General features: G+C 43.4%; 1 protein-coding gene across 1 annotated transcript; it reads left to right on the forward strand.

Moving 5' to 3' along the window:
• The first annotated feature begins 1,101 nt into the window (after window positions 1-1,101).
• Window positions 1,102-27,033, forward strand: LOC107700991 (protein patched homolog 1-like). Its single transcript, XM_016502871.1, has 22 exons — window positions 1,102-1,478; window positions 2,964-3,156; window positions 11,303-11,492; window positions 11,590-11,659; window positions 11,832-11,923; window positions 13,966-14,161; window positions 14,260-14,381; window positions 15,059-15,206; window positions 16,817-16,948; window positions 17,057-17,212; window positions 17,292-17,384; window positions 17,502-17,627; window positions 18,324-18,442; window positions 18,541-19,280; window positions 20,185-20,327; window positions 20,420-20,600; window positions 20,708-20,988; window positions 22,062-22,199; window positions 22,295-22,437; window positions 25,765-26,155; window positions 26,248-26,755; window positions 26,891-27,033. Exons 1-22 carry the CDS (start codon window positions 1,326-1,328, stop codon window positions 26,923-26,925), a joined length of 4,350 nt encoding a protein of 1,449 aa, XP_016358357.1. The 5' UTR covers window positions 1,102-1,325; the 3' UTR covers window positions 26,926-27,033.

A 27,033-nucleotide genomic window follows, 5' to 3' on the forward strand; every position in this document is an offset into this window, starting at 1 on the left:
TTCTGTCCCCCTCACTTCTGAAATGATGGCTACGCCCCTGCATATGACCCATTTATAACTGGAGTCTGGACCAATCATCACGGACAATCTTGATAAGTATATCACTAGGAGTAGCCTTGAAATGGACTTGACCCTGCCATTATGCAATATCTAAAACCATTATCCTAAACCTGGGGTCACCTACTGCGGGCAGATCTATCAAAGAATGACAAATGTAATTGTCGTCTTAAATTGTTAAGTAAAATCAAAGTGGTGCCTAAGTCACAATGTGCATTGCTTGTTGTACTTGTGGTTTGTTTTGTTTCTGTTTGTTTATTATTTATTTAACCATTTTGAATTTGAGTAGAAATAGAAATTATTGTGCAAAGTCCTGAGTGTATCTTATAGCACACAAGAAATGCAAGGAAAATGTGGAATTTCATGTGGCATTAATTGCTTTGTTTGACAAGCTCAGCAAAGGATATGTATTCTTTTTTTTTTTATTCTGGCTATTTTGTTGTTTTCAAAATCATGAAATCAGTGCATTTTTGTTAATATTTATTATTGTATATTTATTGTTGTTGTATTTTGTATTTTATTCATAATTACTTTTATTTATGTTTTTTTGTAATTAAATGTTTTTTTTTTTGGCTTTATAACATTTTTATGAGGCCAGAGCAGATTAATTTGTAAAGTCTCCCTCTGCATCCGGCTGTCAGCATAAAAGAAATGTGTGGCTGTAGTATCAATAGATGATGGCCTGTGTGATAGCGTGTTAAAATACGAGCTGAGGCTATTGGGACTGTGCAGAGCGGAGCAGCAGTGAAAGAGCTCCTCTAGCACTTCCCCCTCCCGGCGCTGATGTGAGGGGCTGCCTGCCTGGGTGGTCTCCCTCTCTCTCCACTTTGGAGAGCTGTTGCTTAGCAGCTAATAATAGGAGATGTTTGCTAAGTAATTTGCCTCTTCCTCGGCCAATGAGAACCAGAGCACTTTTCCATCAAACCACCCTTTTCAGGGTTTGCAAAGGGGCTACCTCTCCAAATGTTACTGCAACAGGATCAGAGGTAGACTGGCGGAATCCGCTCGCCACTTTTTCTGCTTTAAAACGAGTTACGCGCTATAGCTGGACGAATGAAGACCGAAGGATCTATACGGATTCGAGCACATAATGTTGGGATGGAGTTGGAAGACTTTGGCTCAAGGAAAGATTAGAGAATATTTCTTAAAGTTGAACCCGGTGGACGCGCGTGTCGCGAATCTTGGATTATTATTATTATCGCCTCTGCTTAACGCGCCGCGTTTGCCTTTAACTTTCTTCAGCGCTTCTTCTGCCTCCCGTTTGGACTATGGCCTCGGATCCCAGAGACCCGGGACCGGCCGGTGGTGTTTTTGGAGATTTACCCCCAAGTTACACACGCTCTCCGCCGCCTGTGAACTCTGATCTCCTCCGGAGACCCAGTTACTGCTATGCCGCTTTTGCGTTAAAACAGATTTCCAAGGTGACAAACGCTTTTCCGGTGGAATATATACACACAAACTACGTTGTTCTTCGTGTCCGTGGTGTGACATTTATATTTCAGGGAGCCAGGGAACTTTTAAGGACTTTCTTTAGCCTAGTTTTAGAAGTGTTGGAGGGAATTTACTCTCTTTTTTTTAAGCTAGTGAGAAGGAACTGATCAACAGTCTACATATGCATCTGAAATTGTTTTAGGAGGAGAGTAAACAACGCTAAATATGAGTGTGGACAGCGACTTCTATGAATGAAAGCCGAGTCTTCATTCATTTAGCTCTTCTGTCCGCGCGTTTTCTTTTTCGCTTTTAATTCGTCCCCAATGCCGCCTCAGTGTTCAGTCTGGTTGGTCTAGATACAATATAGCGTGTTTGTTTGACAATGCACGCGTCCTGCTGAGGAATTCACTGATTAAGTTTGATCTGACAAAGCATCAGTGAAGCGCATGAACGATTGGCTATGTGTCAAAACTCCCATGAGTGAAACCAAAACATGTCCAGTTATAGGCTACTGCAGCTAGGACTGCCAGTTAAAGGAAACTTGTGAGGTAGTTGCAAAGCCTGATGAATCTACATTTTTGATCAAATTGCTTATAAACGTGTTTGCTTTTCTGTTTCAGCCTGCCAGAAATGCTTACAAATTCACTTTCCGTGTAACATGCTGCTGTGTGATAACAGAAGAACCAAGTATCTTGAAACTGTTATAGTTTATAGCAAGGCATGTTTTGACAGCTTTTAGTTGAGGTTACATGATCCCATGTGTTTTAACGTTCTACATTTTAAGGCTAAAGCTTTTAAGGAGCTTTTATATAGTTGTAATGTTGTACGATAGATGGTTAACACTGATCATTTGAATAAACCATCTTCTTTAATAAATAGATGAGCAGCAAATCCAGACCAGATGAGAAACCTCAGGCCTGTGAGATGTTTGGAGAAAGTCCTTTAATACTCTAAGCAGTTTAAACCCACTAAACTTGAAAACTAATTATTTGAACTTCTTAGAACTTTGAATTGAATTATGACAAAGAAAATTTCAAAAGGTACAATTGACAAAAAAAAAATGATATATTGCAACTATTTAAATGGGTGGAGATTTTAACAGAAAACATTTTAACAGACCTATGAAGTTGTCTATCTCATGTCAAGTTACCACGAATTAAATTGGTTGGATTTTAGTGTTTATTATAAGTTAGGTTGGATTAATAAGCAAACTGAATTCTGAATTTGTCTCAGTGGTATTTGAACTGAATCTTAAAATAATTAACATATTATTTTGCGGAGTTTTTGTTCATTCTCTACTCATTTAGTGTCTCATTTAGAAATGTCTTTAAAAAAAATGTAAATAACCTGACTAGTAAATGTTGATTCATGTGTTGTCAGGACGGTTCACTATCCTGGCAGGGCACCGTGTGTTACAACTGATCTGAAATAGCATCACTGTACATGTGAATAAGTGTTCCTCTCTTGTGTCTCAGGGGAAAGCTGTGGGACAGAAAGCACCACTGTGGATTCGGGCGACGTTCCAGGCTTTTCTCTTTTCTCTGGGCTGTCAAATCCAGCGACACTGTGGAAAAGTCCTTTTCATTGGACTTCTTGTGTTCGGAGCCCTGTCTGTTGGTTTGCGGGTCGCTGCCATTGAAACGGACATTGAGAAACTATGGGTGGAAGGTGAGTCCAAGCTTTCATGTTTTGCTTCTGCGCTGAGTGGTTTTATTTCTGTGGCTGATTGGTGAGGAGTTCTGAAGGAGCAAGTTATTTGTGAGCTGTATGCTGTGACATCACTTTGCATAGGGTCAGAATAGACCTCTCAATTTTAGAACTCTCTCCCAAACAAGTTGACTGCCTTTACTTAGCTTAACTAAGCTTAGCTAACTTAACCGATTGAAAATGTGATTGTGGTGCAGTTGTTGGGCGATATAGACCCAGACCTTGTGTGGGCTTCTGATATGAAGTCTCAGGATCTTTGAGTGGACATAGACCGTGGCCTCTGGAATTCCATATCTCCTGTCATGCACACGTAGCATTCTTTTTCCTAGCGCATGCAAGCCTTCTCTTGTTCTCTCCCCATCAGCCTATATTGTTTGCGGTGGGTGCTGCACTTGACGTTTTTCTTTTTCTCCCTTTCCCGTTTGACGTCCTTTCCGTGCACCTCACTTATCTGTGCATTTTCAGGCAGCTTTATTTGGTTTTCACACTGCCAAATTCCTTCTAAGCCCCCTAGGCTTTCGCCAGACTGCTGATCCCCTGCACAGATGGGCTGTGTGTGAATTGTTAGCCATCTTTGAGGTGCTGACCCTCCCCCTCGTGCTCGCTGTGTGGTCCTTCACTATTCTTGGATTCCATTCAACAATAAAGGCACCCCCTTTGCCAAAAAAAAAAAAAAGTGAATACAGCTGAAGTTTACCCACCTGTTTCACACTCACACACACAACGTGCACACACTCATGCACAAGCACATCAGGTGTCGTTTTTTTTTGTACTTTTGTGGTTTGACTTGAAAATATAACATGTTGTTCATGGTAGCTTAGCATTGGTTTGATTCAGAAAAATGGTGGGACCTTTTATACATAACCGTATATGCTTTTTCACAATATCATAGTCAAAAAATATGCTTTCTGACTTGCTGAAAGGCATATTTTTGTCTATGATATTGAAACAAGTTTATAATTACTTATGAAATATTCAGATCTGTAAAGGAGGTGATATATGAACAGATGCTCTCTGGTGGGAACGTTAGCTGGAGTTAAGCAAAGGGAGTTGTCAGTGAAATTTGTGTTTTAATGTAAGGCAGGCATAAAGCATGGGGCTCCTGGAGTGAAACGCCAAAGTGCTGAAAAGGAACGCTGTGCCTTTAAGAGGCAGTGCCTGTGTTTCTAAAGTTTCTGCCTGCGTTGTTTCCCCCAATAGCCCATTGACAAAGCTGCTCTGGGCTGAATGGGGAGTAAGTGGTATGGTAACAAGGAGAGGTTAGTTCTCACACACAGGCACACACATTCACTTCTGCACACATACACATAAAAAGTCACAGAGAAAAACAAAAGAGATTTATAATGGGTCTTGTGATTTTAAGAATTTAAGAAGGTCCCTGGTGCTGTTAGCGATTACTAAATAGTTGCATATATCAAGAGGGCTTTCCAATGACTAGGCAAGCCAAAACATTTTATTACAAAATGAATGTGGCATAGGCATGGCTCCATTTCAACAATTCTTAAGGATAGACCTGTTACATTTTAAATGTGGCAACCTTTTTGTCACAAAAATTCAAATCTGTTGTGTGTGGGGGAGCTATAAAGAATAGCAAAACAGTCAGGGCCTGTGGATCTCACACTTGCCCAGCTGTGCATTTTGGAGCATATGCTTCCTCATTACCCCTGAAGTGGTGACTGTCCCACCTTCAACTCTGCTCTAGCCCCCACCCAAATGTCACCCAGGCCACCAAGTGTCCATGTCCTCAGGGACCACCTGTAATTACTTCCGCCTTCCATCGAATGATGTGCGAAAAGCAGCAACCTCATGTTTAGATGCCTTGTAAAAACAAACCAACAATTTAGTAATCCGGTTTAGGCACCCTGTTAAGTATACTGTGTGTTTTGGGTGTTGTGCCACAAAAACCTTTTATAAACAGTAGGAGCCATCGAAGAAGTCAGAATGTAGAGATATTTATCCAACCTGGCATAAAATTCATCACTATGTTTTAGGGCTGCACGATAAATCGCATGCGATATTTAATGCGCTGACGAGCTGCGCAAAAAATCGCGCGAATATGAACGTGGTTTTGCGCAGCTCGTCAGTGAACAACGGCTCTGTGTAGTTAATGCTGCTCAATGTGAAAGCGCGCAGGTGATGGAGATTTACCGCTGATTACAGAACCGGCTTTACTGACAAGATGCGCATTAAATATCGCATGCGATTTATCGTGCAGCCCTACTATGTTTATATCCGACTGTGAAAGTTGTATGTTAGTGAATTTATGTATGGTTTAGTATAATTATATTGTCTCTGTGACCAAGTTATGGTTTATTGTTTGAAATTCTAGATTCTAGAGAGTGATGATTTGCTGTTCCAAAATTATAGTTGTCTTTAGTCTTAGTTAAGACTTAAGTGTTAGTTCACCCAAAAAATGACATTGTCCTTTATTCACCCTTGAGTCATTCCAAACATCTTTCTTTCTTCTATTTTTTGAAGAACGTTTTGTTGTTGTTTTTTTGTCCATACAACGAAAGTCAGTGACTCTGCTGAATTTCATTGCGTAGACACAGTTGAATCATTCTTTAAAATATCTTATTTTGTGTTCCACTTATAAATTTAAGTCATAAAGGTTTAAAACAACACAAGGGTAAATAAATGATGACAAAATTTTGCTGAATTATCCCTTTAAGTAATGGGTTAATTCTTGGGAAAGTGTGATTTTTATCTTGCATTTTGAGGCAGGAAAAAGAGGCGATAAAATTAAATGTATGATGGTTAGGGGGCTGGTGAGTGGAGAAACATTCTAGCATCTACACCCTTAAATTACTCTGGATTTCATGTTTGCTCCTTATGTGCAGTGTCGGATTGCAGAGGGGAATTTGTTTGGAGAATTAAGAGAGGGGGAGAAAAGATTGAGAAAGTTGTGTTTTCAAAGAAGCTCAAGTTATTTCATCTGGTTTCTGACACCAAACCGAGCAGTGCCACATCTTGTTTTAATTGTGTGGATTTTAATATTTGATTGAGCTTTTTTAGAGTGAAGGACGAGGAAAGCTTTGTCAGTGACAAGTTGCCTATCGGTATGGGGCAAAAGAGCAGACTTTGATATATGATTATATGCTTGAGTAATGCTGGCCTCCCAAAAGGATTGTTGGCATTTAACGGTCATTGCAAAAATGTGTGCTGGGCTAAACAAACGGCAAACTTTTTCAAACAGATGGACATGTTTATGTATTCATATAAAGTTGTAACTTAATTTTTCTCATCCGTTTTGACACGATTTTGGTGTGCTTGACTGACGTGTACACACAGACAAGCTGTACAAACATTACTCAAATTTGTGCAGGGATATCTGGGTAGCAGGCGCACTTGAGTTGTATGAAGCCACAAGGCAGCAGAAGAGAGGAATAAAGAACATATACACATTGCATGAATGACCTTGTCCACATGCATGTAGACTGAGGGACCCAGCAACAAGCCCAGGGTTTACACAGACACGTGGACCTTTCAGTTTTAGGAGCAGTTATCTAAACAAAAAAAGAAATGCAAGGTAAATGCAATAATTCATTAGAAAATACACAGTCTTCCAGTCCTGGTGCCGGATTTGAGAGAAAGAAAGCTCTATGAAGCATTATTGGAGGTGAATAGCAAGCCGCAGTACCCCAGCTACATAAATAAACTCTAACTGCCGAGACTTAGACCTCACCGGTAGAAAGTACAAACAAGGCCAGAGTCAACCTGGGTCAGTTGAAAATGTTTACTTCAACCCCCCGTTTCCACCCCCCACCCCACACAGGCTGGCCTTCCAGGCCCCATTACTCAAGAACAGCCATATGAACTGAATGCATCCCTTCTCAAAGTTTAGCAACTGTCTTCCTCAAATCAGAGCGTTTTCATTCTCTTGACCTAATCAGTTTGTTTGGCATTGCACTTGTTGTTGGTTAAGCGCATGATGCAGTTCCAGAGGTTGTCAGTGCAGCAACAGAACATGTTTCATATCTAGGGTGTAAAGGCATCCCATTGACGTTGGTGGCACGATCAGAGAGGCAAACTGTGGTCTAACTCCATGGCAGATGTGCTAGGGTACACCTTTCTGTTTATATTCTTAAGCTAATGTTACTAGAACAACACCAGCGGAGGCAGTAGATGCCCAGACCCCCAAGAAGCTGCCCCTCTTGCTGCCCGATTCAGACAGTATTTCTTACATTCAGTCCAATGAGGGTCATTCTTTTTTGATCCAAAAAAAAAAAAAAACCAGAAACTGGTCACTTTTTTTTTAAGTCCTTTTTGTCCTTCTCAACAGTTTGTCCTTTTGGTTAGGGTAAAAAAAAATGTCTTGGTACGTGGTGGAAAAGAAATGGTTTCTGGGCTCAATAAATTCATTTCCAGTTTGAATGAAACCAGCAACGTGGAAAAAATTTGCCTTTCACCATGGGATGAATGTATGTTTCAACCACACATTAAGCTGCATTAGCAGCCAGTGAAGTGCCTAATGTGGGTATTTTTCACAGCAGCCAACACTAGGGCTGATTAGCATAATTAGTACAGGGAAGGCTATACATATGGAAATGGCCAGGACCTAAATGCCAGAACCGGTGGAAATTTATGTCAATGCTGACAGAAGTATCAGGTCTGAATAGCTGCTAGCTCAAGCATAGTATTAGCCATCTTGATTTGTTTTAAAAACATTTTTTACCTGCCATCTGGAGGGTTACAGTGTGTGATGTGTGTTTAGTTTTATCATCAAGGCTGAAAGTTACCTCAGAAAGATGTACAGGAGGGAATGCATGCGCGCGTATGCACTTCACACACACAGATAAGCTATGATGCCAGCCCTTCCTCCCTCTCGCATTGTTTTATCCGCTGGGAAAAATCCAGGTCCAGTTGCTTTTGTTGTGAGTTTCTCTATTTTTTTTTCCTGTTTGTTGGGAAACAGCTGAAAGTGACTGAAAATTAGGGTGACAAAGACCTGCATTGGGTCTCTTGGTGGCCTTGAGTTAGCGCTCATAGAGGCAGAGGTGGAGCAGTCTCCATCTGCCACTGTATTCGGGTGAGATGGGGTGGTTCTCTCAGTCATGGTCAAGCCATTGAGACTCCTTGTGATTGAGAGTTGCAGTGAAGCTGAAATGTTTAAAAAGATTTGCACTTGAGCCAAATCTATCCTTGTCTACATAATGTGTCTGGAAAGAAGAGGAAGAAAAAATCAAAGAAAGAACTTGGAATGGGCATTATGGGGTCTTGACGGACCCAAGGAAAAAGAGCTGGACCAGCTTGTTTTGTTCTTGGTGGTTTCATATACTAATGTGTGTGGGTGAAAAAGGGAAACAGAGAAAGAGAGTGAAAGCGTGTATGGGAGAGTGTGTGCGTGGGCACGCACTGGCACCCGACTGTGTATCTGTGCTCTTGGGTTTACTTGGGTGGTGAAAACAGGTAAAAATGTCTCTTTCAGCACTCTTCCTTGTGGGACTTCCTCCAGAACAGCGTGAGTCCTTTCAAAAGCCTCTTAATCCCTCTAATCCGGCCCACAACACTTTGAAGGTGGCCTGTCCTAATGGAGAAAGCACTAGGTTTTAGACTTTGCTGCTCATTGCTACTGCGCCACATGCAAATCTTCAAATCGTAGAAAGTAAAGGCATCTTTTTCCGTAATCTTTAAATTAGGTTAATTTAGCATGACCCATGTTGTAATTAGTTCTTAGTATATTACATCTTTATTATGCAATTTTTCTTCACCTTTCTCATTCAAACCACATTTTATTGCTCCCTTTATGTATCAGTATGGTAAACGTAACTTTATTTCTGGTCAGTGTGAGCATGCAGTTGTGGGTGATGTGTTGCGGAGCGCTGGATAGGCAGAGCCAGGGTGGACATGAGTGAGATTGGAGCTGACAGGGTCCACTGGCGGTGTGACACCGGGGAGCAGGGGGCTTCTTCTTCATAGTTAATTACATGTCACTTTCCATACTGCCCACTGGGAGGGAACCCCCTCACACCAGCTCATTTTGCTGGTCTGCTCCTGGGTGGGACCTTGAGACAAGATTGCTGAAGCTTGCTACCATTGTGTTCCAGCCAGTGAGGGCAGACTGTAGATTAGCTTCAGCTTTTATAATTTTATGTGCTAGAGAGTATTTATTTTTGTGAAACACTTGAGGCTGGTTTTCTTTCCGGCTATGTTGGAGAACACTGGTCGGACCCTCCTCGTGGATAATTGGCCCGTGATGGTGATGTCACCCCCAAGGCTGTGAAAAATGAAGGACAACAAAGGAAGGAGGGTCTCTGCTTGGGAGAGAGTAAGCTCTGTATGGCAGTATTGCTGGATTGATATCACACAACACCTTTAGGCTGCCCTCATTTTGGTGTCTGTTGAGATTTTAATTTTTTTTTAAAACAAAAGCTTTCATAATCACAAACCCCTCTACACTGTTCCAGGCCCAGCAACTCAAAGAAAAGATTAGTGCTTTGAAAATCCCCCTAAGCCTCTGTGTTTGACAGTTCCAGCTGTTCAAATCTCAAATGTACATCGTAGATTACTCTTGTGCATCACAGTCCCTTTTCCCCACTTTTATGTTGTGTTTCTGGCTGTGAAAGTATTTGTGTGCCTGTCTCTTTAAGTGTACGGCAGCAGCGAGCCGAGAGAACATAGCAAAGCTCCCATCTGGAGGGTGGCTGAGTGGAGCAGTGACTGAGCGGCGGGGCCCACTCGGGCCTCTAGCTGGGTGGTCCAGATGGGAGGAACCAGACACAAATAGCTATAATTTACTTCAGGAGCCCCTGTAATTACAGGCCCAAGAATTGGAGCTCAATTCCTGCAGATGCCTGAATACATTAAATATGAACATGCTGTCTGTAGATCGACACAAATATGTGTTTGCATTTTGCAAATGGAAACGGCGTTCAGATTTAGCCCGCCACATTTTTTGAAGTCATGTGTTTACGTAACCTGCATGTCAGATAGCTGCATGAATGGAACCAGGAGGCTGAATGTTTGCATGCATCAAGTTGTAAGCTTCAGGGCAAGTCACATGGCATTTATATTTGCGGTGCAATTTCTGTTTCTGTTCAGCTTTTTCTTTCATTAAACAAAACCTTTCATGTGTGTTAAAGGATTGTTCTTAAAAGATTTCTAAGCCACTTACAAAGCTGTGGGCTACCCCTGACAAGAACAGTACCCCTCTCTCTTTCTCTCTGTATTTCTCTCTTTCTGTTTCTCTATGTCTCTTTCTCTCCCACTCGCTCTTTCAATTAACTGAGGCAGGCAGCGAGATGTGCCGGGGAGAAAAAGTGGCTCGGTGGGCTCAGCCAGCCACTGCAGGCTTGTCATCATGTATTGGGATGTGGAGGGGCAGACGGGCAGGCTCTGATCTGGGCCAGTGCGTTTCATGTGCATTTGGCATGGCCGCAGATACCCCGCGTTCTCTTTTCATCACCGCCTCTGTTAATTAGGGGGCTGGACTACGGAGTTTCCTCTACACTCTTAGATGCTTTTCATCCCGACTCAACATACCACTTGAACATTTCTGTCTCTGCTCTTCTGCCTTGCTCCTTCCTTACATTTACTGCTCACATCCTGGATCAGGCATGGTGGCCTGTAGATCAAGACCCAACGTTTTGAGCGACCTTCCTATCAGGAACCACAGTCTGTGCTAAGCAGTGTGGAGTTAGGCTGGGAAAGAGTTTTTCAGTTTTTATCCTTCAGTTTTTTTAGCCAGCCATATTGGAGAATTTCTGGAGGATTTTGTGCAAAAGCCTGTTTGTTAGCCTTGTGTGAATGTGTGGGCCATGTCATAAGGAATATTTTCAATCTTAAGTGTGTTAAAGACACAAATGTGATCCACACATCTGTTTCTGGAGTTAGTTGGAATATACACAGGGGAATGAGAACTGTAGAGTGTTTAATTTGGGTTTAATTATGAAATTAACCTCTCACTGAGGATCATGTTGTTGTTGTTGTTGTTGTTGTTGTTGTTGTTTTTTAAATAATTGTTGCAGTGTGACAATTAACATAAAACTGTATTGTTCCTCTGACTTGTTTTTATCCATAGTCAAAAGGAATAAAAACATCATGACCATAAATGTGTCTCCTTTCTGAATGTTTGAAAATATCAAACCGTGTTGTGTCTCTGTCTCAGCTGGCAGTCGGGTGAGCAAGGAGCTACGGTACACAAAAGAGAAGCAAGGAGAGGAATCAGTGTTCACCTCACAAATGCTCATACAGATACCCAAACAGGAAGGAACCAATATTCTTACCCAGGAGGCTTTGCTGCTCCACCTGGAGGCTGCTCTGTCAGCCAGTAAAGTTCAAGTGTCTCTTTATGGAAAGTACGTACAACCCCCAGCAGGATTACAAGGAATTTCAGACACTTATAAACATGAGGGCCAGTCTTTTAATGTGAGGTTGTACAATTTCTACCCACAGATCTTGGGATCTTAATAAAATTTGCTTCAAATCCGGAGTCCCAATTATAGAAAATGTCATGATTGAGAGGGTAAGCATGTTTTTATTATGCAATTTTTGGCTTGCTTCATAATAATTTTCTTATTACTGTTTGCTTCGTGCTTCAGACAGCTATTATAGTGTTTATTCAACTTAACTTGCTATTTTTTTGTTCTGTGCCATGAAATCTGCCTTAACGAAGATTATACTCAATTTCTTTGCAGATGATTGACAAGCTTTTCCCCTGTATGATCGTGACTCCTTTGGACTGCTTTTGGGAAGGCTCCAAGTTGCAGGGAGGCTCTGCCTATTTACCGTAAGCATTCTGCTTATTCTTAATTAATATTAAACCACATATCTCTAATGAAGTCATGTCTAAACTCAAGAGACCTGAATTAACCATGAAACAAGGGACTGTGCCTGAACTGTAACTCTGAAACTTTTGACAACCCTCCTTGATTTAACACACGCTCCTATAACAATTGGGCTTTACCTTCAACCAAAATGGCATTGGCTGCGACAATCTCTGACATCAAGCCCCTAGCAAAAGCTCTATTTAGTCTGTTGATAAGCTGAAGCCTGGTTCCGTCGTCAGTGTGGCTTGAGCTGTCAACAGTGTGGTGAGGGGGCTTTACAGGACAATTTCTAATCCTGCACCCCTGTCCCACCACCCAATCCCCCAGCCTGAAGAAGCCCTTACGGAAAGGGGACAGTGAGGGAGGGAGAGAGATGACTGCTACTGGGTGGGAAGGAGGGAAGGGTGGGGGGCAGGGGAGCCTTTGGGTCAGACAATGGTAAGCATTCTTTCAGTTTACGAGTGAGTGTCCATCAGTGAGGGGGCCCAGCTTTGTCAGCACTGGGTAACATTGTGCATTCTCATGGTAATCGCCCAGGCTTGGAGTTGTAAGTTGTCCAACAAATAAAATGGGCATTATTCAAGTCGTGGGCCCAAAGAGAGAAAGAGGGTGGAAAAAGTGGGTGAAATTAACTGTGGACATTAGACATTGTAGTTTACACTTCCACCCAAAACATCTCTTTAATATTTTGTTGGTGAAAAATGTAAAGTCATATTGTATTCTATGTCATGAAGGACAAAATTGGTTTCAATTGGCTTAAACTGATTCTGTATGTTCTCATAAAGACTTTTTTCTCTTTCATCAGCCCAAGTTCACAAATACCAAGGTTTTCTGAGAAGCATGAGTGCCCTTTAAAAATTGTTACGTATTGTCCTGTTTTCTCTATTTGGATATGTATGAAGTGGGCCTGCGTTAGCCGCTGAGGCTTATGTCCTCCCAGGCTTCCGCTTCAGTTCAGCTGTTTTTTTTTCATCTAAAGGGAAAAGAGCGAGAGAGAGAGACAGAGAGAGAAAGGGAGGGAGAGAGTGAGTGAGGGAGAAAAAAAACTTGAGGGAACAAAGAGCAGCAATCTATGGAAAAACAAAAGGGCCCAGGCCGGTTCACTCAAGCAAAAAATAGGAAATAAAGGAGACTCTCTTTGCAAGCAGGAGCAAAGGCGCTTGGTATGTGGGAATGGGAGAGGACCAGCTTTATTTGAAGCTGCTCTTCATGAGTTATTAGAGTGAGATTGGGCCTGGAGTTAGGACTTTATTCACTTTTATTCTTCTTTACCCACAAATACTCATCACAGTGAAAGGCCCCTCTCTCACTCTGCGTTCTATGGCATTTTTACTTGGGATGTTTTAGCTACATATTTGTTGGTTGAGAAAGTTTTGATAATGATAATTAAATAATGTCAAAAGTTTGCAATTTTCAGGTTATCAGAGTTTCTCAAAATCACCCTGCTGAAGTCTTCTAATGTAAATCAGAACTTTAAAAAGAGTCCAACTGTAACTCCACTACACCTAGAGAATTAGTCTTTGGCACATCAATAAACAACAGTCCACTGTCTCAATACCCACTGAGTTAGAGAAGATAGATTAAAACCTGCAGGCTAAGGGTTTGAGAACACTGGGCTCAAAGCAGCATTCAAGACAGTCGGCACAGCCCTTTTCAGCATTCCCACTGCCCGCCTTCATCCTTATCAAGATGTTTTACAAGCAGAGGTAATCATTATGACTCGATGCACAATGTTAAGAGACAGCAGCCTGTAGACCGCCGGCACATTATGCCCCTCCGTGTAACAGGATAATAAACGCTACTTTATGCGGCATCTGTAGTCCGCTACCACCAGGGAGGGACTGGTGCCGGCAGGCTCGGAGAAGCAGCAGCAGGGAAGGGGAAAAGGGTTTGCTTGGAAAAAGCATGCTATCTTTTGAAAACGTCATAGAATTGACACATTTAGTCTGCTAACTTAATTAAAATGTCTCAGTTTTGTTGTTTATTTTGTTTCTTGTCGCAGGGGCATGCCTGACATTCAGTGGATGAATCTGGACCCCCTCAAGCTAATGGAGGAGTTGAGCCAGTTTACATCTCTAGAGGGCTTCCGAGAGATGCTAGATAAGGCTCAGGTGGGCCACGCCTATATGAACCGGCCATGCTTGGATCCCAATGACACCGACTGCCCTCACAGTGCCCCTAATAAGGACCCCCGGCAGGTGAGCACAGTGTTGTAATGCAAATGACAATGTTTTATTAATATGAGTCTGTAGAATTTACACGTTTGCGTTAAATGTGTTGTCTATGTATTATCTAGGTGCCTGACATTGCTGCTGAACTTCAGGGTGGTTGCCATGGTTTCTCCAAGAAGTTCATGCACTGGCAGGAGGAGTTGATCCTGGGTGAAAGAGTAAAGGACTCCCAGAATGTCTTGCAGAGGTGAGAAAGAGGGGGAAAGAAAGAAGGATAGGCAAGAGGAGGGGGTATGTGGGTGGGCCTCTCTTAGGAGGCCCTGACAAGAGAGAAAGTAAGAGAGAAAACCAGAAAGAGACAGAGATGGAGAGAGGGAGGAATCTTTCTGACTCCTAATAACCTCACACATCCAAGGAATTCCTTACATGAAGAGAGATCAGTTTCCACCTCTGACCCCAGTATAAGAAAGACCAATTAAACATGATGGACAGCCACATAACCTATGGACGGATCTGAAATGCAGAGTGGAGACAAATGAAAACACATTGAACAGAAAAAAGAACATATGATACAAAGTAAACAAATTGTGGGTAAACTAAAAGCAAGAGCAAAAGTATTTAACACCTGTAATTTAATCTCATATGTGTGTATTTTCAATGCAGAAGTTTAATCTGCAATAAATTAAAGTCTCTGCAGAGAGCGGTATTTTGGCCTTTTGCCCAGTATTTGAGCATTGTTCTAATCTCAGTGGAAGTGTTAGAATGATTTATAAAGCCTGAGAGGGACGACACACATCATTCCAGCCTTTATTATAATGTCTCCCTATTAAGGTCTCCTTATTATCACTTTGCAACACAATGGTATCTGCACACGCATGTTTGTACGTTCAGATCTCACTCAGCCCTCTGTATTTTCCCGTATAGTGCGGAGGCCCTTCAGACCATGTTCCTCCTCATGAGTCCCAAACAGCTCTATGAGCACTTTAAAGACGACTATGAGATCCATGACATCAACTGGAATGAGGACAAGGCCACTGCCATCTTGGAGTCCTGGCAGAGGAAGTTCGTTGAGGTAATTTCCTGTTTCATAATACACCCACACATCACTTTGTGAGGTCTGAATGGTTTCAGTGACTGCGGAGGTTGCCCAGCTGGGGTGGAAAGGTAAAAAGAGCGCAGGAGGTCACAAGTGGTGCAAGAGGGTTGTTTTCCTTAGACCAGAGGATGGCAACGTCTGCCTGAATTCCATCAATCCTCAGCTGCCTAGTAAACGGAGTCCTCCTAGGAGGCCACTGACAGACTCCCAGTTATAGGAACAAGCTGTTTTTGTGATAACTGACACCCAGCATGTTCACTGAAAGAGAGAGAGAGAGAATTAAGGCCCTGATATACTCACAGCAAAGTTATTTTTCATTCTTCATTTAGGGGTAAAACGAAGTTTTATGTGAGCAGTGGTATACTCTTATTGAACATCCCGACGCCACCCACACTGAAGAGAACGTTTAGATGAATATGTAAATATGTGCTGCAATGCTTTCCTCTCAGTAACAACATAAACACAACAAAAATGAGAGAACAGAAAGAATGTTTTTAAAGAAAGCATAAGGAAAGCATCTGACCATAACAACGTGGGTATGTTTGCACGAAATCTGCAAATTAGCACTCCAGTAAAGTAATTTTACATGTATTTATATGGCACTTTATTGCTTAAAAGCAAGCAGCTTTGCAGTATCAAACATGAAAAACAGTGTCAATGCCTCCTTTCATCAGAAGCACAACTTCATTTTCTACTATAAAGCAGATCTCCAGTGTGTTCATGTTTTCTCCCATGGAGATCTTACCTCGACAGGCTCAACTGATGAAATGAGCCAGAGAAGTGCTCCGTGTAAAGGAAGGCGGATCCTCAGCACACACCTACCTATTATGTAATTGCCACAGAGCAGTGGTAGTATTGAAGGTGTTTTGCAGCCGGAGCAATCTTTTCCGGAGAGTTCGCTTTGGCAAGCCATTTCGAACTCCCAAAACTAACTTCGTTTTGGCCTGATTTTGTTCGAAATGACGTCACATCAGTTCGTTCCATTTCGACTGAAGTATATCGGGGCCTTTACAGAGAGAGAAGAGCCTCCAGTAATGTCTACTGCCTCAGAAAAGAGAGCAAGAGCAAAGGAAGTGGAGTCAGGGGAGGTTGGGGGGATAGGGCACTGTAAAAACATAGTGCAGAGGTATTCCTTTCCCCTTAAGGTTGTTGGCCATTCATAGTGCTGATGGAGTAGCCTGAGAGACCATGTGATCTCATCTGATCCATCTGACCTCTGCCCTCTGGCATCTGTGCTCATTATTTCTTGCTTGTCAAGCTTCATAAGGTCTCGTACTATCTTGTTTGTGTGTTATTAGGATAAAATACGAGGTGGATGAGGGTACGGCCCACAGAAGAATGAATGTTTGTGTGGCTTGTCAGAAAAGTAATTCAAGATTTGCTCTGTTCCGCAATGAGTGCAGAAGTTCATTGAAAACACACAACGCTAGGTTAAGCAACTTTGCTCATGCCTAAATTTATTAAATTGCAGCCAGTCACAAGCCTCTTTGATTTGACCCATGCATATATGCTCTTTCCAATCCAAATACTGGAAATCATGTAGTTGGATTCTCTGGATTAATGTTTAAAACTGTGATTGTTTCTAGGTTGTCCATGGGAGCATTCCTCAGAACTCTTCCTCCAATGTTTACGCCTTTTCTACCACCACTCTTAATGACATCATGAAGTCTTTCTCTGACGTCAGTGTAATCAGGGTGGCAGGTGGTTATCTGCTCATGGTAAGACATCCATTACTGTGGCAACTCTAGTTAAGGCTAATGGAAATGTGATGAGCGTGTCTCCATATGTGTGGAGCTATTCCCTTACATGTGTCTCTCTATGCACAGTTGGCATATGCATGCGTGACCATGCTGCGCTGGGACTGTGCTAAGTCTCAGGGTGCTGTAGGGCTGGCAGGAGTGCTTCTAGTTGCTCTATCTGTGGCTGCAGGACTTGGACTGTGCTCGCTGCTGGGGCTGTCCTTCAATGCCACCACCACGCAGGTAAGTACACACCTAAACGTCTTAAATTCACACTCAGCCTCAGGGCTTGGCTGTAACAGAGCTGTGCGTTCCTCCACAGGTGCTGCCATTCCTGGCCCTGGGCATTGGAGTTGATGACATGTTTTTGCTGGCTCATTCCTTCACCGAGACCAGATCCAACATCCCGTTCAAGGCACGTATCTCATGAACATGCTTTGGATCATGACTTCTGGGGAATGAAAATGTTGCTTAGGCTTTCTGTTGTTGTTTCTGAAGATCACAGCTCATTATTTGCCATATCTCTCCATAGGAGAGGACAGGTGACTGCCTAAGAAGAACCGGCACCAGTGTGGCTCTCACTTCCATCAATAACATGATTGCTTTTTTCATGGCTGCCCTAGTGCCTATTCCTGCTCTCCGGGCCTTCTCACTTCAGGTATGAGTGTGTAATTTGTGTGTGAGTACATGTCATAAACCATTGTGCCCTGTGATGCCCATTCAGGAAGACTAGCAGGAGCTTTCTCTATCTGAAAAGGGCAGTGAAAGGTGGCTTTATAAAATGAGCAGTCAAAGTTCATTTAAACTGAGGATGGCCTTTGTTGTTTCTTTTTCTTGCATTCTTTCTCTCTTTATTTTATGGTCAAACCCCTTCATCCAACTAAAGTCACAGCCTGGTTTTCAGGTGGGGAGGGGATACAGAGAGAGAGAGAGAGGTAATGAGATGGGTGAATATATCAGTATATCACCCAGCCATCAGACTGTGCTTCTCTGATCTCCCCAGGCTAACCCTGGGTGGTCTGCACTGTAATGATACAGAATATAATGTCTGTCTGAGGCTGGTGTGGGGTGGGGGTTCTGCTCAGACTTGCTGTGACCTTGGGAGTCCCCTTTCCTTGGATTGTTGACTATTTGTGGAGTGATGGGGGAGGGGGTTGCTGGTTGATTTAGGGTGTATATTTTACTTTCTGGGATTCAATCCGAGGCACTAAAACAGCGAGGGATCTTGAATGCAGAGTGTTTTTTCTCAAGTTCAGACAGCAGCTGTGGAGTCGGGTAGCAGCGTAGAACTCATGAACGAAAAGACTTGGCCTTTATCCTGAAGTCTCTCTTTCTCACTTACTCTTTATTTCAGGCGGCTATTGTGGTGGTCTTTAACTTTGCCATGGTTCTGCTGATCTTCCCTGCCATTCTGAGCTTGGACCTGCACAGGCGGGAGGACAAAAGACTGGACATCCTGTGCTGTTTCTACAGGTAATTAAGATGCACTGTCCTTACTTAATATCAGCCCTTTTATTATGCCAAAGCCTTTGGTACTTAGCATGTGGATTTCTCTGTTTTTTTTCTTCCAGTCCCTGTTCATCTCGGGTGATCCAGATCCAGCCTCAGGAGTTCTCGGATGCTAACGACAACCACCAGCACACTCCGGCCACACCCACCTATACTGGCTCCACTATAACCACCAGCACCCACATCACCACCACTGTGCAGGCTTTCACCCAGTGTGATGCAGCCGGTCAGCATATTGTCACCATTCTGCCACCTACTTCCCAGATCTCCACCAGTCCTCCATCCATGGTCCTATCCACACCCACTCCCACCACTGACCCTTATAGCTCCCAGCTGTTCACCACCTCCAGCTCCACCCGAGACCTTCTAGCCCAGGCGGAGGAGCCCAAAGAGGGCCGTGAGTGTGTGCCTCTGCCCTTTTTTCGCTGGAATCTGTCAAGCTTTGCACGGGAAAAGTATGCCCCTCTGTTGCTGAAGCCCGAAACTAAGACTGTGGTGGTCGTCGCTTTTGTGGCTCTTCTGAGCCTCAGCCTCTATGGTACCACAATGGTTCATGATGGACTCTACTTGACTGATATTGTCCCCAGAGACACAAAGGAGTATGACTTTATCACTGCCCAGTTTAAATACTTCTCATTCTATAACATGTACCTGGTTACCATGGATGGCTTTGACTATGCCCGTTCTCAAAGACAGCTTCTACAGCTTCACAATGCCTTCAACTCTGTAAAATATGTAGTTAAGGACAGCAATCACAAGCTTCCCAGAATGTGGCTGCACTACTTCCAGGATTGGCTCAAAGGTAAGTTCACAATAAGTTATTTTTCATTAGCGGTGATTGCTAAGGCTACAGCTTTTACTACCACGACTATTTTTCGAAAAGCCTAACCCTAAGTGTGAAAATTCAGCCCATAACTTGTCTTGCACCATTGTGTTGTTTATAGATAAGGATATATAAGTATGTACAAAATATTAGTAAATATGAAACATAGCTATGGTGAAAAATGCCACATAAACTATAATTTTCAGCTGTGCTCATTCATTGTGTGGGAAATGCTCTTATCTCTAAAGGTGAGAGAAAGAGGTCAGTGAAAGTTCACTTCTGTCATCATTTGTGTTCCACCCACCTGGTCATAGAGATGATTATGGGAGGGTCAGGGGTTATCTCAGACTGTTTGTGACCTCTCTGCTTACATTAGTTTGTATTGAGAACTTTGCTGTGAGCTGAATCCACAATAACTCAAACCCAGCGAATTAAAAAGAAGCTATTTATTTTGAAAGGCTGTGGAAACTGGAGGTAGTTAAAAGTCTCTCTCTTTCTCCCCTATGCTATTTCCTTTTCTTGTGAGGAGATCTCTGTAATTATAGAATGGTTGTGGAAACTGTTTTTCAGCTGTTGCCAGACTTTGTAATTTGGAGAGCACGAAAGGCTTTCTCTGGTTAGTTTATTCAGCCCACACACATTTATTCAGCACCAGGCAGAAAGATGGAGAACCCAGCAAGGGGAGGGGGGCTTTTGGTTTATACGCCTGTTTGTGTGTGTGGATTGGCATTAAATCTGACCCAAGTTTTTGCCCCCTTCTCTAAGGGAGGAGCGATTTTAACAATACTCTGTCATAGCTTACTGAATTGTGAAAAGAAAAGTAGGAAGGTTTGAACGGCTTTCTCACAGTAGGTCTAATTGTACACGTCCATGCTTCATGTAGGTCTGCAGGCTACATTTGATGCTGACTGGGACGCTGGCAGAATCACCTATGACAGCTATCGCAATGGTACAGAGGATGGAGCGCTGGCATACAAGCTTCTCATACAAACTGGCTCTAAAAAAGACCCTTTCAACTACAGCCAGGTGTGTGGTCAACTATTGTACCATTCAGTTTAAATACCCCTCCAAAACTTTGCATCTATCCCAAAACTTACTTTTACACATTTCTTTTAAAGCTCACATCTCGTCGCCTGGTGGATGAGGATGGTCTGATTCCACCAGAGGTTTTTTACATCTACCTGACAGTATGGGTCAGTAATGATCCGCTAGGCTATGCTGTCTCCCAAGCCAACTTTTACCCCCATCCTCGGGAGTGGATCCATGATAAGTACGACACCACTGGGGAGAACCTTCGCAGTAAGTAAACCAAAGACAATGACATTAGCAAGGTGGTCAAATTCATATTTATGGATGCATGTTTCAAAAGTGTGTTCATGTCTAAGAGCATTATTTTTCTCTTTCAGTCCCAGCAGCAGAGCCTCTAGAGTTCGCTCAGTTTCCTTTCTATCTAAATGGCCTCAGACAAGCCTCAGACTTCATTGAAGCCATTGAGAGTGTGCGCACAATCTGCGAGGAATTTATGCGTCAGGGAATCCAGAACTATCCCAACGGCTACCCCTTTTTGTTTTGGGAACAGTACATTGGTCTGCGCCACTGGTTCTTGCTGTCCATCAGCGTAGTGCTTGCCTGCACCTTCCTGGTGTGCGCCATCCTCCTGCTTAACCCCTGGACTGCAGGCGTCATTGTAAGTCTGCCTTCCTCTCACCCTAATCCATTTCTAACTCCCTTTTTTCTAGCCTCTTCCTCTATTCTCTTATTTCTCTTGCTCCCCCTGATCCCCTCAACACAGCTCAATAACTTTGCCACCAGGGCAGTTTTCTGCGGAGGGCCTTGGCGGGTTGTCTAGAGGGTGCTGCATACGCACATATTCACACACACAGTCATACACATAAGTACTCTCCCCCTCATCACTTTTGTCATTCAAATGGGTGCAGCAAGACTTTTTAAAGAAGAAATGCAAAGCTCTCCTGAAGGCTTTTACCTCCAACTGCCTTTGTCCAGAAATTTGGGGACAGGACGGATCTGCCCAGTCACGACCTTGGCCTGTTAAACCCATCCATCAGGGACTGGGTGTAGTGGGTGGGTGAGTTAGTTCAGGGGCTAGGAGGCATTTCACACATGCTGGTGGGGTCCTCAGCTCAACATGAAGAAGCAAGGAAACTAGAAGTGGCCATTTGCCTTGGTTGACATGTATTCCTGGTTTAGCTGTAATATGTCAGACTCGTTTATGTGTAAATGCCTATGGCATTTATTTAAATGATAAAGTAAACAGTTTAGTGCCCTTTAACTGAAAACTGTCTCTGTCCTCTTCAGTTTCACAGCCTATATGTGGCCGCAGTAAAATGGGGTTTACCATCTCCAATTTAAGCATGACCAAATTGGAACCCCTGCCAACATCAAATGTTTTCAGGGCAAAGAATTAACCAAGTGCCCTATTTAATTTATAGAAAAACTGTTTCTCCTGTGTAGAAAAGCACTGAGGACTACACTGCACCAGGAAAGAGAGTAGAATGGTCCTTATGCTCTTTTATCTTATTGTGTCACTCATTCCCCTAGCCCTGATATTGAGAAGACACGGGAGGGGCCAGGAAATAGCCATTATGTAATCTGATACTCAGGGCAGATGACAGTGAAATGTAGAGGATATTGGTCCAGTGAGGCCCATTTCTGCATTGTAATTCATGTAGTGCTATTTCCATATACATAGTTCATTGTGATGTAACCACTAACATGCTAATCTTTTCTTCTACTCAACAGGTTTTTATTTTGGCCATGATGACAGTGGAACTTTTTGGCATCATGGGCCTAATTGGTATCAAACTGAGTGCCATTCCTGTTGTCATCCTTATAGCCTCCGTTGGTATTGGGGTGGAGTTTACCGTGCACATTGCACTAGTAAGAACATCTTGCACAGTAATTCATCAGTATTTGTATTTCTGCCAATAAAATCAAATAGACCAGTTTCATTCTCTCTATTTTCCACATTGTAGGGTTTCCTGACTGCCATTGGGGACAGGAACACTCGTTCAGCCGTGGCTATGGAGCATATGTTCGCTCCTGTGATTGACGGTGCCATCTCTACTTTGCTGGGAGTGCTCATGCTTGCCGGCTCGGAATTTGACTTCATCATGAGGTGAGTGATTGACAGTTCTCCAGGTGGGTCTCTGAGGTCGGCCCATATGCTGGCTTTCAAAATGGTGGTGGGCCTTAGGCAGAGAGACAGTTGTCCATGTGGCTGTAGGGTACAGGTGATAACGTTTGCCTCCCTATCACCTGGTGTTGTCAGTCTGGATGTTAACTCCCCTTAGACCACCACAGCGCTCTTACAAACATCCTTGAGCTGCTTGAATGCACAACAAATGGAGGAAACATCAAGGGAGTGCAGCAGCTGCTTGTAAACATGTAAATATACAACCCACTGCGCTGTGACTCAACATGCACACACTTGCTCACAGCTTCTCCCATCCTTATTGTGGGGAGGATGTCAACTGTCCAGTCATTTGGTTGTGAACTCCCTCTAGCCACCGCATTTGGGCAGCTTTTCTGCCTGGTTTAATGCCTGCTTCACAGAAAGCAAAAATGTCAAAAAGCATTTTTTTTTTTTCAAATCTGGATCTAGGCTCTGCTGAAAGCAAACCACAACCTTGAGATCCGCCTCAAACAGACCCATGACATAAAAAATGGCTTAGTTAGAGGATCCAGTAAAACATAGCTGCATGTTGAAAATTACAAATATGCCTCTTTTTGCACCAAAGAATAATTTGGAAACGGGGAAGTGCAGTGTGGTTTGGGTCTCCAGGAACCTGCAGGGGGTTGTTATAGCAGATTGCTTTAGGACAGTGGTAAAGCTGGAGGAAAGATTGGGGGTTGGGGATTGGAGCAAACCATTTGGTACAAGCAGTGTGCCAGCACTGGGGCATTCACGGTGGGAGGTCCTGTTTAGATGCGGAGAGAAAGAGAGGGAGATGTCTGGCCCTCTAGCTGGGGAGTAGCATAAATACATTGCTGTAAACATCTCCTGGCTGTGGGACACTGAATAAACAGGAGAAAAAGCTCAGCGGCCCCTCTTAGAACGAGCCACCCTTTCAAACCCCTGACTTGGAATGTTTTTTCTTTTTTACTCCTTAAATAAATCACGCTCCACTTTCGGAATGTTGACTTAGTAAAATAAACATGCGCCCTTTTTCCAATCTTTTCATGTATACAGGACCGTCAGACAGAATGAGTGCTTTTAACTAACAAAAGGTGGACGTAAGTGCAGCCAGAGATGGCTGGCTGCTTTGTCTGATTTTTTTCCCCATTCTTAAACAGCCTTCATGTTTTCATTGAACATTACAAACTGTGTTGAAAGGATGATTGTGCCTTTCTTGAACTCCTATCAAAGTGATTCTTCTAACTGTTTTTAGAAAACGCTGTGGAAAGAGATGACTGAGAAAGAAAATGGTTCACACTTAAGCTGTCTGATTCATCTATGTTAATGAAACAGACATGAGGGAAGTTGGAGGCAGGAGTGGAGGAAATGAATGCAGGCTTGCTTCTCTCCATCTGAGAAACCCATAGCATAGCTCAGTCTCTGGTCTAAATGTGGCATATAATTCTGACCGGAGTCTCCGGTAGTGCTGTGTTTTACGCACAGACCCCGACAGGCCACCTTGGAAATTTGGGTTTTAGAGGTCAATTTAAATATTACCTCTCCCTGACTGTGCATAATGACTGAAAATATGTAATTATAGTCTTTAAAACCAGAGGTTCTGTGATACAGTACAGGTCTTGGTTCCTCAGGGAGCTGCGATTAGAGACAAAACCAAAATAGATCCAAAATGGAGGTTCAGTGGTGCGATGACCGTCAGACCTGTAATCTTTTTAACAGGGTTTTTTGATTCATTTGTTTGACGGTTCTCAGAGAGCCAAAGTAAACACATGGCCTCATTGGAGGAGACGGGTCAATGGACAGCAGTTTCCACTGTTTGTCTGGAATGCTCCAAGCAGATATGCCAAAGATTAACTTTTTCCCCTCTTTCTTTCTTTTCTTAAACCCACATTTTTTTTTTAGATGTGACAGAAGCAAAAATGGTCAGAGGGTGGGAGGTTAAAAGAACATTCCAAACTTTTTTTTCCAGATTCTGTTTCTCTTTTTCTTACCTCCAAAAGTCTGAACCACAGCTGAATTGTCTCTTTTTAGTGTAACCATTTAACTGGAGTGCTCTCTAATTTTCTCATGCACTGTCTTTCTTGTGGTGAATCAGAGCCCTCCCTCAGTGCTCTGAGCTGAAGCACAGAGGCGCAGACACCCTCACAGCCCTGCAGCCGATTAGTGAGCACTACATGTTAACACGCAAGCCAGTATACAGAGCAAAATTACTATAGCTCTTCTCTAGCCTTTACTGCTAGCACTCACCCATGAGCTAAAGCCTGGGGAACCTCATTCACCACCCTCTCCCTTGGCCCCTTTGTTCAAACATACGTTTTCGGCGCTGCTTCCAACCTTAAGCAACTCTGCACCACTTCACTGCTCCACCAGACTCGCTAGCGCCTGTGCCAACCAGACCTCCATGTTCTTGGCTCTAGAGGTGGAGGGTGGTGTTTCCTGCTAGTCTTCAGCACTGGATTGAGGTTTCTGCTTTAGTCACCTCCACTGAGAAAATAGCTAGTCTTAGTCTTAATCAGAATAGTTTGAGAGAGATTAATAAGTGAGATATTTGACGGAACAAATTTCTTTTGCACACAGAATACTTGTTGACTGTAAAAACTGGTGTTGATGGATTCTAAGGTCAGTTTTACAGGTTTTTAGCAAATAAGAGTTTATTGCACATGAATCAAATACCTTTCAGTAGATCTCAACATTAGTGTTGTGTGATTAGCTCTTGGTCCAGTATGTCTGTTGAGGGCCAGGAGGAGGGAGAGAGAGTAGGAGGAAGAAAAAGTTAGAAAGCAAAGGTCTGGCCTGGCCTGCTCAGCGTAAACATAAAGGTGGCGTGCCCTGGCCAGGGTGATATAAGATCTCAATAAGAGGGGGTATTAAGTTTCTGAGGAGAAAATTACATTAACAGCAGTGGCAGCTTTTAGGACAGAGGGAGGGAAGAAAGCAGAGGGAGAAAAGCAATGGAGAGGGATGAGTGTTTATGACGCGAAGAATCTGTTCACTAATGTAAACACATCTCCTCAGGAAGTGGCAGGGCAGTGGTGATAGATGAGGGCTCCCAGAGGGAGAGAGAGCTAGTACTCGTTACGAAGATGGAACCCAGGAATTTCTCTCCAGCTTTGTCAGGTCACCAGGAGAGAGGAATCAGGGAGCGGAAATGTAGGGAAAGAAATTATGGATAAGAGGGGAAGCAACATCATACAGGAACTCATCTCCTAGATGATGACCCTATTGTCTCATATCTTGGTTCAACATGCTGTGGATGTTTGGTGGCTCCTTTAACTTTAATATCCTCTTCATTTGTGTTTTTGCCTGCAGATACTTCTTTGCAGTGTTGGCCATACTGACATTGTTGGGGATCCTGAATGGTTTGGTGCTACTTCCGGTACTGCTTTCGCTCATGGGCCCCCCAGCTGAGGTCATAACCGCTAACAATGCCAGTCATTTGCAAAGTCCGTCTCCTGAGCCCATGCCTCCTCCTATGAACCACCACGGGTATTACGCTGGGCACATCCCCAAGGGACCACATCAGGCATTCTCAGAGACTTCTGATTCCGAATACTATTCTGAAACTACAACCACCTCTGGCATCGGCGAGGAGGAGTACAAGTACTGTGACAGGAGCGCATACATCACGTCTCCAGCTCAGCCTCCAACCTCTCATATCCTGCTTGAAGCCAGCAAGAACCCCAGCTTCCCTAAGCTCACAGTAAGTCGACCTGACAGAAAAAATGAAGAACTGCTTGCGATGTACCTCTTGAGCACTTTTATAATGTGTTTGTGCTTATTCTTGCCTCCAAGGTGGTGAAACCTTTTAATGAAAACAGCTCTAAAGGACAGAACAGCGAGACCAAGCAGAATGGCGTCAACTCGGTCAGTTCACAGATCACACGGTGGGACAACAAACACGAGTACCAAGGGCAGAGGCGACAACATTTACCTAGCGACAGGACCCACTGTCCTCGTAGGACTACTCAGTGTGGCCTAGGGCCACAACCAGGGAGAGGGCAGCAGCAAAACAGAACTACAGCCCCAGCCCACAGCCCTGGAGCATTGCAGCATCCTAACAATGCAATCACCATGGTTACAGCAACAGCCTCTGTGACAGTGGCAGTGCACCCCAGTTTGCCGGGGTCATACCAGGGTTACATGCACGAGGGGTTTGAGGATAATGAGTCAGACTCTTTTGACGACTCTAAGAGGACTTCTCAAACGTATGGGAAAGCTACACATTATAAGAGGGACTCTTTGGAACTTCAAGATCTGGAATCCACAGAGAAAAACCAGCATCAAGCTAACCAGGCGCTAGGTAAAGACTCTGATCTTCTCATAGCTTTCAAATTTCAAATCCCAATACTAGACATTTATGTAGTTTAGATTATGAAAAAGCAGACAGCTGTCCGTACTGGTCATAACGATGTTCTATCTTTTGCATGTGTTACAGGTGGTGCATGGATCCAAGCAGCCAAAGATTGCTAGACTGCTCCCAGCCCCCACATCCCTTTGTCTGGAATCTCTGGCTGTTTTGGGAAGTTCCCAACCCCAGTCTGGTGTCTTTTATCTCTTTGAACTGTACATAGACCTCAC

This window comes from Sinocyclocheilus anshuiensis, unplaced genomic scaffold, assembly GCF_001515605.1.
Source record: "Sinocyclocheilus anshuiensis isolate Anshui unplaced genomic scaffold, SAMN03320099.WGS_v1.1 scaffold1143, whole genome shotgun sequence".
Classification (NCBI taxonomy): domain Eukaryota; kingdom Metazoa; phylum Chordata; class Actinopteri; order Cypriniformes; family Cyprinidae; genus Sinocyclocheilus; species Sinocyclocheilus anshuiensis.

Coding starts and splice junctions, on each gene's coding strand:
- LOC107700991 (XM_016502871.1), top strand. CDS start 1,326: ATGGCCTCGGATCCCAGAGACCCGGGACCGGCCGGTGGTGTTTTTGGA. Junction 11,493..11,589: donor CAAGTGTCTCTTTATGGAAA/GTACGTACAACC, acceptor TTCTACCCACAG/ATCTTGGGATCTTAATAAAA. Junction 26,756..26,890: donor TCAAGCTAACCAGGCGCTAG/GTAAAGACTCTG, acceptor CATGTGTTACAG/GTGGTGCATGGATCCAAGCA.